Genomic DNA, 13,621 nt, shown 5'->3' on the forward strand with positions numbered 1-13,621 from the left:
AGAGTAGCTGCCATTGGGTCCATGGGACCCAGGGCCATAAAAGACCATTCCTGAACTGGTGGTGGCTGCTCTTCTACTTGAGCAGCTCTAGGCCTCCTACCCCGCCTCCTCAGGGCAGGCGCCTCATCCTGTGCCGACACCTCATCAGGCACATCTGGTTCTGGTGCAGTGGCAGCTCTCCTGCTTCTACGCATTTTCCTGAAATTCAGCAGCATTAGCCCACAAAATTTCAAAACTGCATATTACATAGCTCTATAGACTCATATTTGCACACAATATATGAAGTAGAAACTAGAAGCAAAGATGACAATGCAAGACGAATGTAGACCTTATTTTCCACATGTGACTCCTATTAGACTCTTCCCAACACTTTAGACAAATATTCCCTATGAATCTGGAGCCTAAGCTCTGATACCACATTTGTCATGACCCAACCTATAGGCCGGACCGGCACTAGGACCTGGGCCAGCCTAAAGCCCCCGAGGCCCGTAGTAAGCCTAATTATTCCTCAACTCAACTCTAAGGCCATTTGGGTCCAAGTTCAAGAATTCAACCGGACAGAGTCCGGCCATAAAATGGACCTTTCAACAGGGAGTTTTTTACTCACCGGACCTGTAAACACAATATATAATCAATTGGGGAGCTCAGCTCACCCTTCACATACTCAAATGTCACATAAATAAAGGGGAGCTCAGCTCCCTCATCCAATCCAACATACATACATATAATAATTTTACAGGTCCAATATAGTAATTATATTACAGACCCAAATCAAATAAATGTTTCTAACACATGCGAAAATTCTAGGAGTTAATAGAATTATACAAATATTAATAAATGACCTACGAAGAAGAAAAGCATATTAACCACAACAAATATCCTCCTATAGCCTGAAAAAATAATGAACAGGAGTAAGCGTTCAACTCAGAGAGTAAAATATCAATTTTAACCATAATCTCTAGCTATCTAAAGCTAATGCACCCTATAGATTGAAATACAACATCAACAATATTTTCACATCATAACAGCAAAAAGGTAATTTGGAGCACTCACACACCCGATAATGTCAAACAATACATATATGGGAGCTGATCCCCTATACAACCCTCTTAATCCAAACTGTGCCAGCGAAGAACTCAAGCTAGGACTTTCGCTTAATAAACCAAATTGGGGTCCCAGTAAAGAACTCAAGCCGTGTCTACCACGAAGGACCGGGTCCCAGCGAAGATCTCAAGCCGTGTCTACCCGTCCTGTCCATAGCCAACACCACTCCACACGAACGCCAACTCACACACACTGCTCCAAATTACCACAATAACATCCATGGCACTTTAACAGTTGTGAATGCAACATAAAACGTGCCTAGAGTTTAACTACATAGATACATATTTATAAGTGATGCATGGGCATGCTTGAACATATAATAATATCGAAATTATAATTAAAATTAATATTTTACTCACAGACTCAACCGAAGTCACTGTGGCGGCTAGGTGGAGGAGGAAGGCTGTCCCAGCTCACCTGACAATTTTATTATAATTATTTAATACAATTGACTCAATACAAACCAAGAAAAAGACCAAAGATGTCCTAAGTCATGCCGAAAATCCGACAGAGTCTCCCCTATACCTAGGACCTACCCAACCTGCAAAAGGGCTTAAAACACACTTCTGTATCCACAAACCATACACTCACAACTCAATCACATCACACAGCCCCTCCTAAGCCCATCCAAACAGTCATCAATCACAATATGTAAAATTATAGTTTAGTCCTCATAATTTAACCCTCTTGTAAAAACTACCCAAATGAATTCTAAAAATTCTAAAACTTTGCCCCGCGGTCCTTAGCATCATTACTAAGCTAATGCAAAAGGAATTATAATTTTCTGAGCTACCACGAATATTTCATGAATTTTTAATCCAATTCAAGCACTAGAAAATCATGAAAAAGTAAGGTTCGGGTTTACCTATGCCGATTCTGACTCTGGAAACACTCTCGGGATGTCTGACAACAATGGGGTAGCTAAAATCTCAATCCAATTCCAAGACTTTTAAGATGAGTTTTATGCGGCGGAAATTCCTGATCGGCAAGCTCGTTGAATTTCCATGAATTGAAGGTACCTACATGAAGCCCACAACACAGGAGTTAGTATATAATTTTTACAAAATTTTCTAAGCTCATTTAATACTCGGAAAAACACTACAAAGTTTCATGGGACCCATTGAAAAACGGTATCAAAAAATTTTGAAATTTATATTGCCGCGAAGCTCTCGACGAGTGGAGCGCTCTAGTACTCTCGGTTTTCTCGTGGGGTTCACGATTTGCGAGAAATCTAGCCCAAAAGTCCAAATGGGCTAAAATTTCCCGAATAAAAATTGGGCAAACCGCTTGATGGATTTTGGTGTTCTTAGTGTCTATGGAAAGCTCTCTAGGTGTAGATGGTGTTTGACACAAGACCCGGCCCAATTGGTGGCCGGATCGATCGAATTTCGGCCAGGAAGCTGAAGCAACACGCGCACACAGGTGGGTCTTCGCAGGCATTTTCCGGCCGCTGGAGCATCGACCGGCTGTGGGGAGGCAACAGGGCGGTGCGCCGGTGAGGTGGGGAAGGCTGGGTGGCGGTGGCGCAGCCTGGGTAGGAGGGAGGAGAGAGAAAACGGGAGAGAGAGGAAGAGAGGTCGAGATGCGCGGGGAAGGGAAGAAGAAGAAAAGAAAAGGCCGGTACGATTCGACTGGTCTGAACCGGTTCGGTTCAATTCAGCCAGTTTGATTCAGGATATAAAATTTTAAATTTTTACTCTGCCTTGGGACCGAAAATGAGGCCAAAAAATTCTAGAAAACTCAAAAAAATTCGTAAAATCTAAATATATTTTTAGTTTTGTCACGTGGTCTTTAAATTAATTTTTAAAAATTATCAAAGTTTTATATTTTTGGGAAATCAAACCGAATTTCTAAAATCCGAAAAATTTCAAATAATTTTCTAAAATTCAAATAAAATAAAATATTAATATTACTCACAAAATAATAAATTTAAAAATTTGAGGTGTTACTGTTTTTCTAAAACATATGGCTCAAATGGGTTTTGATCTATTTGAAAATATGGACAGATGATAGTTTATAGCGGGATAGGGGGACGCCATATCTCTGAGAAAAAAAATGATACAGTAATTAATTAACAACACTTTATAGTTTGTCTTCATATATAGTCCTGTTTGATAAAAACTTTTAAGTAAATGTTTAACATTTTAATCTTAATTAAAATATTATTTTTTTATTTATATTACCCGATAATATAATGTTTATACTAATATTTAAATATTAAGAGAGTAATTCACCGAAAAGTTATCACTTTTTCTTATATAGTTATAAGTCTCAAATGTTATGTATATATCAGCTGATGAGAATGATTTGACAAGTAATTATTTATTGCAAGATTCAAAGAAACACTACAATTTCTGGTTTATCTTCTTATACTATTAGAAAATAGAGAATTCGATTCTCATTTGCAAGCCTCCTTATGTAAATATTAGTTGCTGAGGGTGATTTGTTCTAGAGGGACATAGTTTCTGTGAGTAGTAGAGACTTGACATGGTGTTCAAGGACTGGAAGACGTTGATTGTCGTCATAACTATACATCAAGGGGACCATTCTTGCAAGATTCAAACAAGCCTTGGAGAAAGTTGATGAAAATGACTTCGGAAAGAGGCATTCCTGGTTTAGTTGCTTCCATGCGTCTGAAATCATCTGTGTTACTTGCTTTCTTGCAGTTTCTACAGAACATCCTTTATATTCTTTCATGTAACATTCTACGTACGAACCATCATGCCCATCCTGTCCCTCATCCTGCATTTTATTTTGCAAAAAAAAATCCAATTAGTTACTATTGAATCAAGAACTAAAAGAAATGGCTACTTTCCGTGTCAACTTATTATTATTTAGTTTATTGAGCCTCTATTAAATAAAAAATAACTAAAAATTGAAAAAAAAAAAAAAAAGTAATGATATGTGAAGTTGGATATTTGTTACCTTGGCACTTCCCAAATCATCCCAGAGCCGAAGAATTGTAGCTGAAGAAGATATTATGCCAGGATTATTGTCAATGAACTCCACAGCTTCGCTGGATACACCATAACCCAGTAGAAAGAAAATGTGAACTAGAACTACATGTACACCTGAACTTACAATCCCATTCTCCAGGTACTCTCCAGCACTTGGCAGCCGCCCAGAAGCAAACCATCTTGCTTCCACTAGAAAAGCATCACACAAGCTTGCCCACTGCAACAATCAAGAAAGACAAAGTAATAACGCATAATTCTTATGGCAATTTAATTAATTAGTATTCAATTTCTTCCATAACTTTTAAAATACTTTTATAATTACAATACCGTTTTTCGCAGGGAGTCTACGGGGTTCCAGCCATGCTGTTTGTAGAGCTTGTAGCTTATTTCATTAGTGACTTTGTCAAGAGCATTGAAGCATGTCCTCATGTAGTCTGGTAATTGTTCAGCGGCAGCAATGTCCCATCTTTATATATGAAACAATTAATGTAGTTACTAATCAATTTAACTACTAGATTAATCAACCCCATATATATCGTAGATGAAACAATCTAAACTGAATTGAATCATACTCACACCTCAAGGTAGACTTGACTAAGGGGCTAGTTCTGATTCAAGGTTTAGCAACCGGCTCTTTAAAATTTTAGTTTGATTTTAATTTTAATTAGGTTCAGTTTTAATTTTGATCAAATCTAACTATTGAAAATTTATTTCAAAATTTTTTAAAAAAAATCTAACTTGGCGCGAAATTAAACTGACCCGTTGATTAATCCGATTTTAAATTATATTCTAATATAATTTCAGTTTTATTTTTATTTTAAAATTTATTTAAGTTATTATCCACTTTAACCATCAGGACACTTTTTTATTCTTGAAAAAGACGTTCGAAGGAGGAGTATAGATATATAATTAGACTTGTAAGGTTTAATTGTCAGAAGATATGAGATTTCTTATATATCTATATTTTTATTTCACATGTATGTAGCATATACCTTTTGACAGCTTCCGTGAATAATATGAGTTCATCGAGCGTCCCATGAACATCAAAAATATCATCTATTAGGTAAATAAAAGAGATGAGTTTTGTAAGGTCTATCCTCTGCTCAGACCAGCTTGGATCTGTGAGGATTGCCATGGACCATATGTACCATTTCAGTGGTTGGTTTCTTGCGAACTTCATATCCTGGGATAAACCGACGAATTTCCACCACCTAAAATGCTTTTCAAAATGTTAAGTGTAATTAAGTGGGATAATGGTAACTATATATGTTGAGTGTAATTAAGTGGGATAATGGTAACTATATATGACCTACATCGTGGTCAATGTAAAAATAATTATTACCTTGATATGTGAATAATTTCTTGTTGGTATTGAGATTGGACCCTCTTGAAATCCCAAATAGCAATTTGTTGCAGTTCATTCATCCACCCATTTTCCCCCTGAAAATCTATAATGAAGTGTTTTGCCATGAACCTGGCCAAGCTTTTGTGGTGTGGGTGCTCAAGTGTATTCTCTACTGCTCTAGCTTGATTATGATCAAGCTCCGTCACCCATGAATTTAGAAGCCGGTAGCTGTAGTCTTCAGCTTCATCAAGAACATCTTCTCCTGTACTCAGCTGTGAAGCTTCATATAAACTCAATAGTCCTTTGATGTCGTATTTTAGTTTCTGCTTGAATTTCCCCCCCTTGTCTTTAAAGTTTTTGAATACTCCTGTACGGTATACATATATCCATTGGTACAGTCATTTTTAGTACTGTAAAATTCGAACGTACTAAAGTCATTTTTAGTGCTGTAAAATCTTGTATTTGTATCTGAGTGTCAGTGGAAATCAAATTAAAAAAACAAAAAAGACAAGCAAATTAACTGGAGAAAAAAGAAAACAAACCTGCTGCAAGAACATGGTAACCCTCTTGTCTCAACAGTCGAAAGCGAAGGGCAGCCTCATGAAGATCATTATCATTGTAAGTTCTATGTATGGTAGAGTGCCTTTGTAAAATGGAACCAATTTCCTCCTTGAAAAGATACTCAATTCCAAGGCGTTGGATTGCATCAACCATGGACAAATCTTCGAGTGCATCATCTTCACTCACATTCCTTAGGATATGCTTCAATGCCCTCAATTTTTTCTGATGATGCTCGATGCTAAAATCATCCTGAAAGAGAATAGGAACAGTAAAACAAGAACTAAGAGTCTGGCATAAAAAAGAGAAGAGAAATGAAGTATGTGTATATATGTATACTTTAGTGCGTTCATAGATGAAACGATTTGAAGTACAATTCAATGTGTTTCCTTGCGTAATGCCCCATTTTTCTGGAGTAAGAGCAGTCTTGAAGTCTATTTGGTTGAAATACCTTGAAGTTTTTGGAGTTTGGTTTTGAGGAAATGGAATGGGAGAGGAATTAAAGGTTGCTGTTGTAGACAATGCCATTCTGAGCAATGACATTTATCAAATATCTCACTATGAGTTCAGGAGAAGCAAAAATAAAACAAATTTATAAGACTATGCAAGAGAGGTTTTTTCTATTTTTAAATTATATTTTTTCTTATTTAGATTTCTATTTATTATTAACTTAAGAAATAATATATATATATATATATATATATATATAAAAGTAAAATTTGTATATTTAATAAATAAATCTGTAATAAATTAAATCTAAATAAAATTTTTTACACTGTAAAAACATTAAGGAGATTCTTCGATGAATTGCTGTCGCATATCTAAGTGAAAAATTATGAGGATTGCTGGTTGGAAATAATTTAAATAATATTTAAAATAAAATAAAATAATTTATTTGGTTCATCTAAAATAGCTTTTAATTAAATTAATTGTTCTAAAATCTTCATATGTACAGTCTACTGATGTGACTATTTTCTTTTTAAGAGAGAAATAATTAATATTTATTGTCCAATCATTTTTATGTCATTAAACATAAATTCACATCATATCAATATATAATTGATTTTTTGAGCTAGACTTCCCAATATTTGAAGATATATTTTTTTTCCTGCTTGTGAGATTTTTTTTTCTTTTTTGATTATTTTCTTTGGAAGAAAAAATAAAAAGTTAATGTTAATATTATATATATATATATATATATATATATATATATATATATATATATATAATTAGATTTTGGTACAGTTTGTTATGATATAACTGATAAGTGGGTGCTAACGAAAAATTGTCCAAAATGTGAGGACCAGTTTGTTGGGGAGTTCTCAATGCCAACCATATTAAACTACTTTCTCTTACTCCATCCACACATTCTAAAGTATGTTAAAGCAGAAGGAGGCAACCCATGAGCATGCCTGTATTTTGCAATGAAAGATTAGCTTCATGATAATAATCCCCCTTAATAATATGGGCACCATTCGTTACGCAATTAGAGTTCCACAAGCTTTCCCATTTGTGGTAATTGATAAATATTTAGTAGATGATAATCAAAACATTGAGTGGACATGATGAATTGACAATGGCTTAATGATTCTTACTACTCACCAAATTGATAATGGCTTAATGAGTCTTACTTCTCACCGAATCACCCAGAAAACAACGACACGAGGGCAGGGTAGACTGTTTTCTGGCGGAGGATAAGGATGGGCGCTGTATCTCCTCCTTATGGGCCTTGGACTCATGTTCTATGTTTTCACGTCCTAATACAGGAATTTGAGAGAGAGAGATGTTAAATGTTTAGTGTAAATTTGCAGTGGAGAAAGGCAAGAGGACTATTTGCTTAAAGATAAACAGCATATAATACTGGAAAATGAGTCGGAGATTATCATTGAACAGCTTCCAGGAACAATAATGGAAGAACTCAAAATGATTTTGGTTGATGCAAAATGGGGAAATCAGCCCAAAATGATTTGGCAATTCCAAATGGATTTTCTAATTTCCCGTTTTGGGCTTCGTTTATTCCCAGCTAATGCTTTACTGCTTCAAGCCTTTCAAATTGCAAATCCCTCCCTTTCTTCTGAAACCATTAGCACTTAATGATAAATCTATTCTAAAATCGGAAAATACATCGGCAATTGGTCCGATTTAACTGAAAAAACTATCTTTCTAAATGTTAGGATTGATCCAATCCATCTGATCGAGTAATAAATGAATCAATTTAATTTAAATCGAGTGAAAATTAAAAAGAAAAAAAAACTTAAACACTAGAAGTTAAAGGTGTACATTTGAACTACAATATATGTTCATTATGTTTTTCTTTAATTCTTATATTATATTATATTAATATAAAACAATTAACAGTAACATTTGTGTGGCAATTAAAAAAAAATAAAAGTTTATCCATTTTATTAACTATCATAATATCTATGCTATCGATCGATAATTTATAATTTTTATTTTTTATTTAATTTTTAATTATATTTTAAATAAATAAATTATTGTTATTATTAAATTAATTCTAAATTAAATTTTCTTTTTTATTTAATTTAATTTAAATAAATTTTTACCTATCGTGATAATAAATTATTAATTAATTTATGTTATAATTGATTAAAATATATATTTAATTCTTTTTATATATTTATTAAGAGTAACTTTTATGATTATTTTGTTTAAAATGTAATTAAAGTACTTTATTTAAAAAATAATTTAAATTTCATGAAATTTTTATATTTTATCTCATAATTTATATAAATCGATATTTATTTTTTATAAATTATAGAAAATACGTTAAATTAATGAAAAAATAATATTATTTTTAAAATGTATAAATATAATATATTTTGTTATTAATGTAATAAAAATTTATCAAATTACTAATGATGAATTAAATTATTTAATTTTAATAATAATGAAAATATATAATAATATTATTATTAATTAAAAATAACATTTTATTATATTATTTTTAAAATTAAATGTAAATTTTTTTATTAATCTAAAATTTTTTTATAAAATAATTATTTGATAAAAATAGCTATCACTTTACATAAATTTATAATATAAAATAAATACATTTCATAAAAATTATAATTTTAAAATATCATAATTTTTTATTATTAAAATAAATACTATAAATACATTCTATTTTTCAAAAGATAGATTTCATGATTTTAATATTGTAACTTTAATTGTTCTTAATCATCTTTATTTATAGTTAAATTTTCAATGTTATTATATTTACAATTTATCTTTAAAATTCTACTTCTATATAAAAATATAGTTAAGAGATAATTTATGCACTAAGATATAGATATTTAATGAAAATTAATTATAATAAAATATTAATAATTAAAATATTAATTATAATTTTATTCGATATAATTATAATGAAATAAGATATTCAAAGTTTAAGAAATATTAAATAAGAAATTTTAAAAAATTAATAATTAAATAAATATTAATTAGATATATTTAAATAAATAAATTTTAAAAATTATAACTAATAACTTTGAAATAAATAATAAAATATAAAAAAGATTTAAGCACGTTTAGATTAAATAAAAATATTTGATGAAAGAAAAGTATTTGATGTGTATCAAAAAACTTTTAGGATACTATGTATTGACAAATAAATAAAAATCATTTAAATAAAAAATAATTTATAGCTAAGTATAATTTAATTGAAAATTTGTAATAAAAACATTTAAATTCAATTTTTTAAAAGTAAAATATTTCTTATTTACTTAGCCATTTCAATTAAATGGCCATAAGTTGGCCATAATAATAATAATAATAATAATAATAATAATAATAATAATAATAATTTTAGGAAAGTAAAATAAAAAGAATATAAAATTATTAATATAAAAAATAATATATACTAATTATAAATAAGTCAAATCTTTATATTCTATTTTTATAACTTTTTATATAGACTATATTTTTATCTCTCAAATTTTTTAACAAATATTTTATAATAAAAAAATATAATAATACAATAAAAATATTTATTAAATATATAAAATAATTTAAGATTGATTAAATTATATGATAATTGATTATTAGATCAAAAATTAATGATTAATTTTCTTTAAATTAATGACCATTAATTACTTATTATTATTATTATTATTATTATTATTATTATTATTATTATTATTATTATGGATAGTAATATTTGGTAAATAATATTTTTTTAAAAATAAATTTATAAAAAAAATAATATAAATAAATTAAAATTTTACATTTAATCATAAAATGTCTTCATTTTTTAAAACTCAAAATTAAAAAAAAAATAATTTAAATCATAAATATTAAAATAATATTTTAAATAATAATAATAATAATAATAATAATTATTATTATTATTATAAAATAAATAAACTAATAATAATTAGCATTTATAAAATAATATAAATAATTTTTGAATAGTATATTTAATTACTAAATACCTTAATTTTTAAAAAAATAGTAATTTGAATCATAAATATTAAGATAATATTATAAATAATAATGATAATTAAAAGAGAAATAAAAAATTAAATAATAATTAATATAAAGAAAAATATTTATTATTTATTATGAAATCATAAATTAATAGTTAATATTCCTGAAATTAATGGTCATCAATTATCTTTTATTTTTATTATTATTATTATTATTATTATTATTATTATTATTATTATTATTATTATTATTATTATTATTATTATTACCATCAAAGGTAACACGTGATAAATAATATTTTATATAAATAAATTTATAAAAAAATAATATAAATAATTTTTAAGTATTATATTTAATCAAAAAATGTATTAATTTTTTAAAAATTAAAATTTAAAAAAAATAATATTTTAACTCATAAATGTTAGAGTAGTATTATAAATAATAATAATAATAATTAAAAGAAGAATAAAAAATTAAATAATAATTAATATTTACATAATAATATAAATAATTTATAAATATTACATTTAATTATAAAATGTATTAATTTTTAAAAATTAAATTAAAAATAATAATAATTTAAATCATAATTTTTAAGTTAATATTTAAAATAATAATGATAATCAAAAGATAATTTTTAAAATTAAATAATAATTAATATATAAGAAAGTATTTATCAAAAGTGAAAATTTTTTTAAGAAAAGTGTTACATATCATTTATGTGTGAATACATTCCTACTATATATATATATAAATAAGGATTGTATTTAGAAAATTAAATTATATAATAATTATATATTATAACTTTCAATAAATATAAAAAAATTAATAACTTAATTATAATTTAAAAAAATTTATAATTAATTAATAAAAAATAAAACTTCATATATATATATATAATTTTTCTAAATAATAATAAAATAATATAATATGATTAATACTAATATTAGTTATTTATTAATTATACTATAAAAAATATAAAAAAATAATAAAAATTAAATATTAATATAAATTTCTTATTTTTCATTACTATGAAAATAAAATTTTATTTCATTATTCATTATATATATATATATAATTAAAAATATATTTTTATTAAATACGTGTTAAAATAAAATAAAATCAAGATAAATTAAAATTTATTAAATATATAAACAAGAGCAAGAGGACAAATTATTTAGCTCCATGTGATAAGAGGACAAAATATTTAATTCCATGTGATAATTTTTATGCTATAATTCTAAATTATTTTATTAATTTTAAGATATATAATTTTTAAATTTTTATAATTAAATGAAACAATAAAAAATTTAAAAATTATTAAATGAAAAAATTATAAATTTTTGAAATATATTTGCTATTTTTAATTAGTTAGCCGTAAAAATTATAGTAAAAATATTTAAAAGAAAAGTGTTACATGTCATTTTCTTGTGCATACATTTCTACTTTATATATATATATATAATAAAGTGGTGTTCCCTGGTGCTGCCACATTGGATTTCAAAGCCTTTATATTTATGTCACATGACAACATTTAAAGCAGTTAAATTTTCTTTTGGACTGCCACATAAGATTATAAAACTATTACATTTATGTCAAATGACAATATATATATATATATATATATATATATATATATATATATATATATATTTTTTTAGACTGTCACATAAGATTATAAAACTATTACATTTATGTCAAATGATATATATTTGACATAAATGTAATAGTTTTATAATCTTATGTGGCAGTCCAAAAGAAAATTTAATTGTTTTAAATGTTGTCATGTGACATAAATATAAAGGCTTTAAAATTTAATGTGGCAGCACCAGGGGAACACCACTCTATTTTATATATATATATATATATATATATATATAAAAAAAAAGTAGAAATGACATGTAATACTTTTCTTTTAAATACTTTTATTATAATTTTTACGGCTATATATATATATATATATATATAATAGAGTGGTGTTCCCCTGGTGCCGCCACATTGGATTTCAAAGCCTTTATATTTATGCCACATGACAATATTTAAAACAGTTAAATTTTCTTTTGGACTGCCACATAAGATTATAAAACTATTACATTTATATCAAATGACAATATATATATATATATAAATTTTTTTTTTGGACTGCCACATAAGATTATAAACTATTACATTTATGTCAAATGATATATATTTGACATAAATGTAATAGTTTTATAATCTTATGTGGCAGTCCAAAAGAAAATTTAATTGCTTTAAATGTTGTCATGTGGCATAAATATAAAGGCTTTAAAATTCAATGTGACAGGGGAACACCACTCTATTTTATATATATATATATATAAAGTAGAAATGACATGTAATACTTTTCTTTTAAATATTTTTACTATAATTTTTACGGCTATATATATATATATATAATAGAGTGGTGTTCCCTTAGTGCTGCCACATTGGATTTCAAAGCTTTTATATTTATGCCACATGACAACATTTAAAGCAGTTAAATTTTCTTTTGGACTGCCACATAAGATTATAAAACTATTACATTTATGTCAAATGACAATATATATATTGTCATATATATAAAGACTTTGAAGACTTTGAAGTCATGTGGCATGTGGCATAAATATAAAACTATTATAATATATATATATAAAACTATTACAATATATATATATTGTCATGTGGCATAAATATAAAGACTTTGAAGTCATATATATTGTCATTTGACATAAATGTAATAGTTTTATAATCTTATGTGTCAGTCCAAAAGAAAATTTAACTGCTTTAAATGTTGTCATGTGACATAAATATAAAGGCTTTGAAATTCAATGTGTCAGCACCAGGGGAACACCACTCTATTTTATATATATATATATATTATGACTTAAATAATTAATGGTAAATAATTTATTTTATTAATATGTTAACTTTATTAAATTATTTTCAATTTTATAATTTTTATAAAGTAAAAAGTATATAAAAATTTCTATGTTTATTGTTCTATAAATTTTAATATATCAAAATTTATTTTCTATTGATATAAATTTTTTTTAATTTTATTCTAAATACTTTTATTATAAAGTATTATTATTTAAAATTACAATTAAATTTTAAAATATTACATATTAAAATTTAATTGATTACAGAAAATCAAATTTTTTAATTCTAATAATAAATTATTATTAATTTTAAGTATTTTTAATTTATTATA

The 13,621-nt window shown here is 26.7% G+C and overlaps 1 protein-coding gene across 2 annotated transcripts; it reads right to left on the reverse strand.

Annotated features, from left to right (window-relative positions):
* Positions 1 to 3,410: 3,410 nt before the first annotated feature.
* On the reverse strand, positions 3,411 to 6,499 carry LOC110654947 (probable terpene synthase 13). Of its 2 annotated transcripts, none has more exons than XM_021811097.2 (7): positions 6,304 to 6,499; positions 5,970 to 6,216; positions 5,404 to 5,773; positions 5,054 to 5,272; positions 4,389 to 4,527; positions 4,030 to 4,278; positions 3,411 to 3,846 (listed from the first exon to the last, which is right to left on the reverse strand). In XM_021811097.2, the coding sequence occupies exons 1-7, from the start codon at positions 6,490 to 6,492 to the stop codon at positions 3,553 to 3,555; spliced, it is 1,707 nt and encodes a 568-aa protein (XP_021666789.2). In that variant the 5' UTR covers positions 6,493 to 6,499; the 3' UTR covers positions 3,411 to 3,552. The 2 variants fall into 2 exon arrangements, with proteins under 2 accessions (XP_021666789.2, XP_021666787.2); XM_021811095.2 differs by having other exon boundaries at positions 5,949 to 6,216.
* Between the last annotated feature and the right edge of the window lie 7,122 nt (positions 6,500 to 13,621).

Source organism: Hevea brasiliensis, chromosome 18, assembly GCF_030052815.1.
Source record: "Hevea brasiliensis isolate MT/VB/25A 57/8 chromosome 18, ASM3005281v1, whole genome shotgun sequence".
In the NCBI taxonomy this organism is placed as follows: domain Eukaryota; kingdom Viridiplantae; phylum Streptophyta; class Magnoliopsida; order Malpighiales; family Euphorbiaceae; genus Hevea; species Hevea brasiliensis.

Coding starts and splice junctions, on each gene's coding strand:
- LOC110654947 (XM_021811095.2), bottom strand. CDS start 6,492: ATGGCATTGTCTACAACAGCAACCTTTAATTCCTCTCCCATTCCATTT. Junction 5,774..5,948: donor TTACCATGTTCTTGCAGCAG/GTTTGTTTTCTT, acceptor TATACCGTACAG/GAGTATTCAAAAACTTTAAA. Junction 4,528..5,053: donor TTCACGGAAGCTGTCAAAAG/GTATATGCTACA, acceptor TCATATATAAAG/ATGGGACATTGCTGCCGCTG.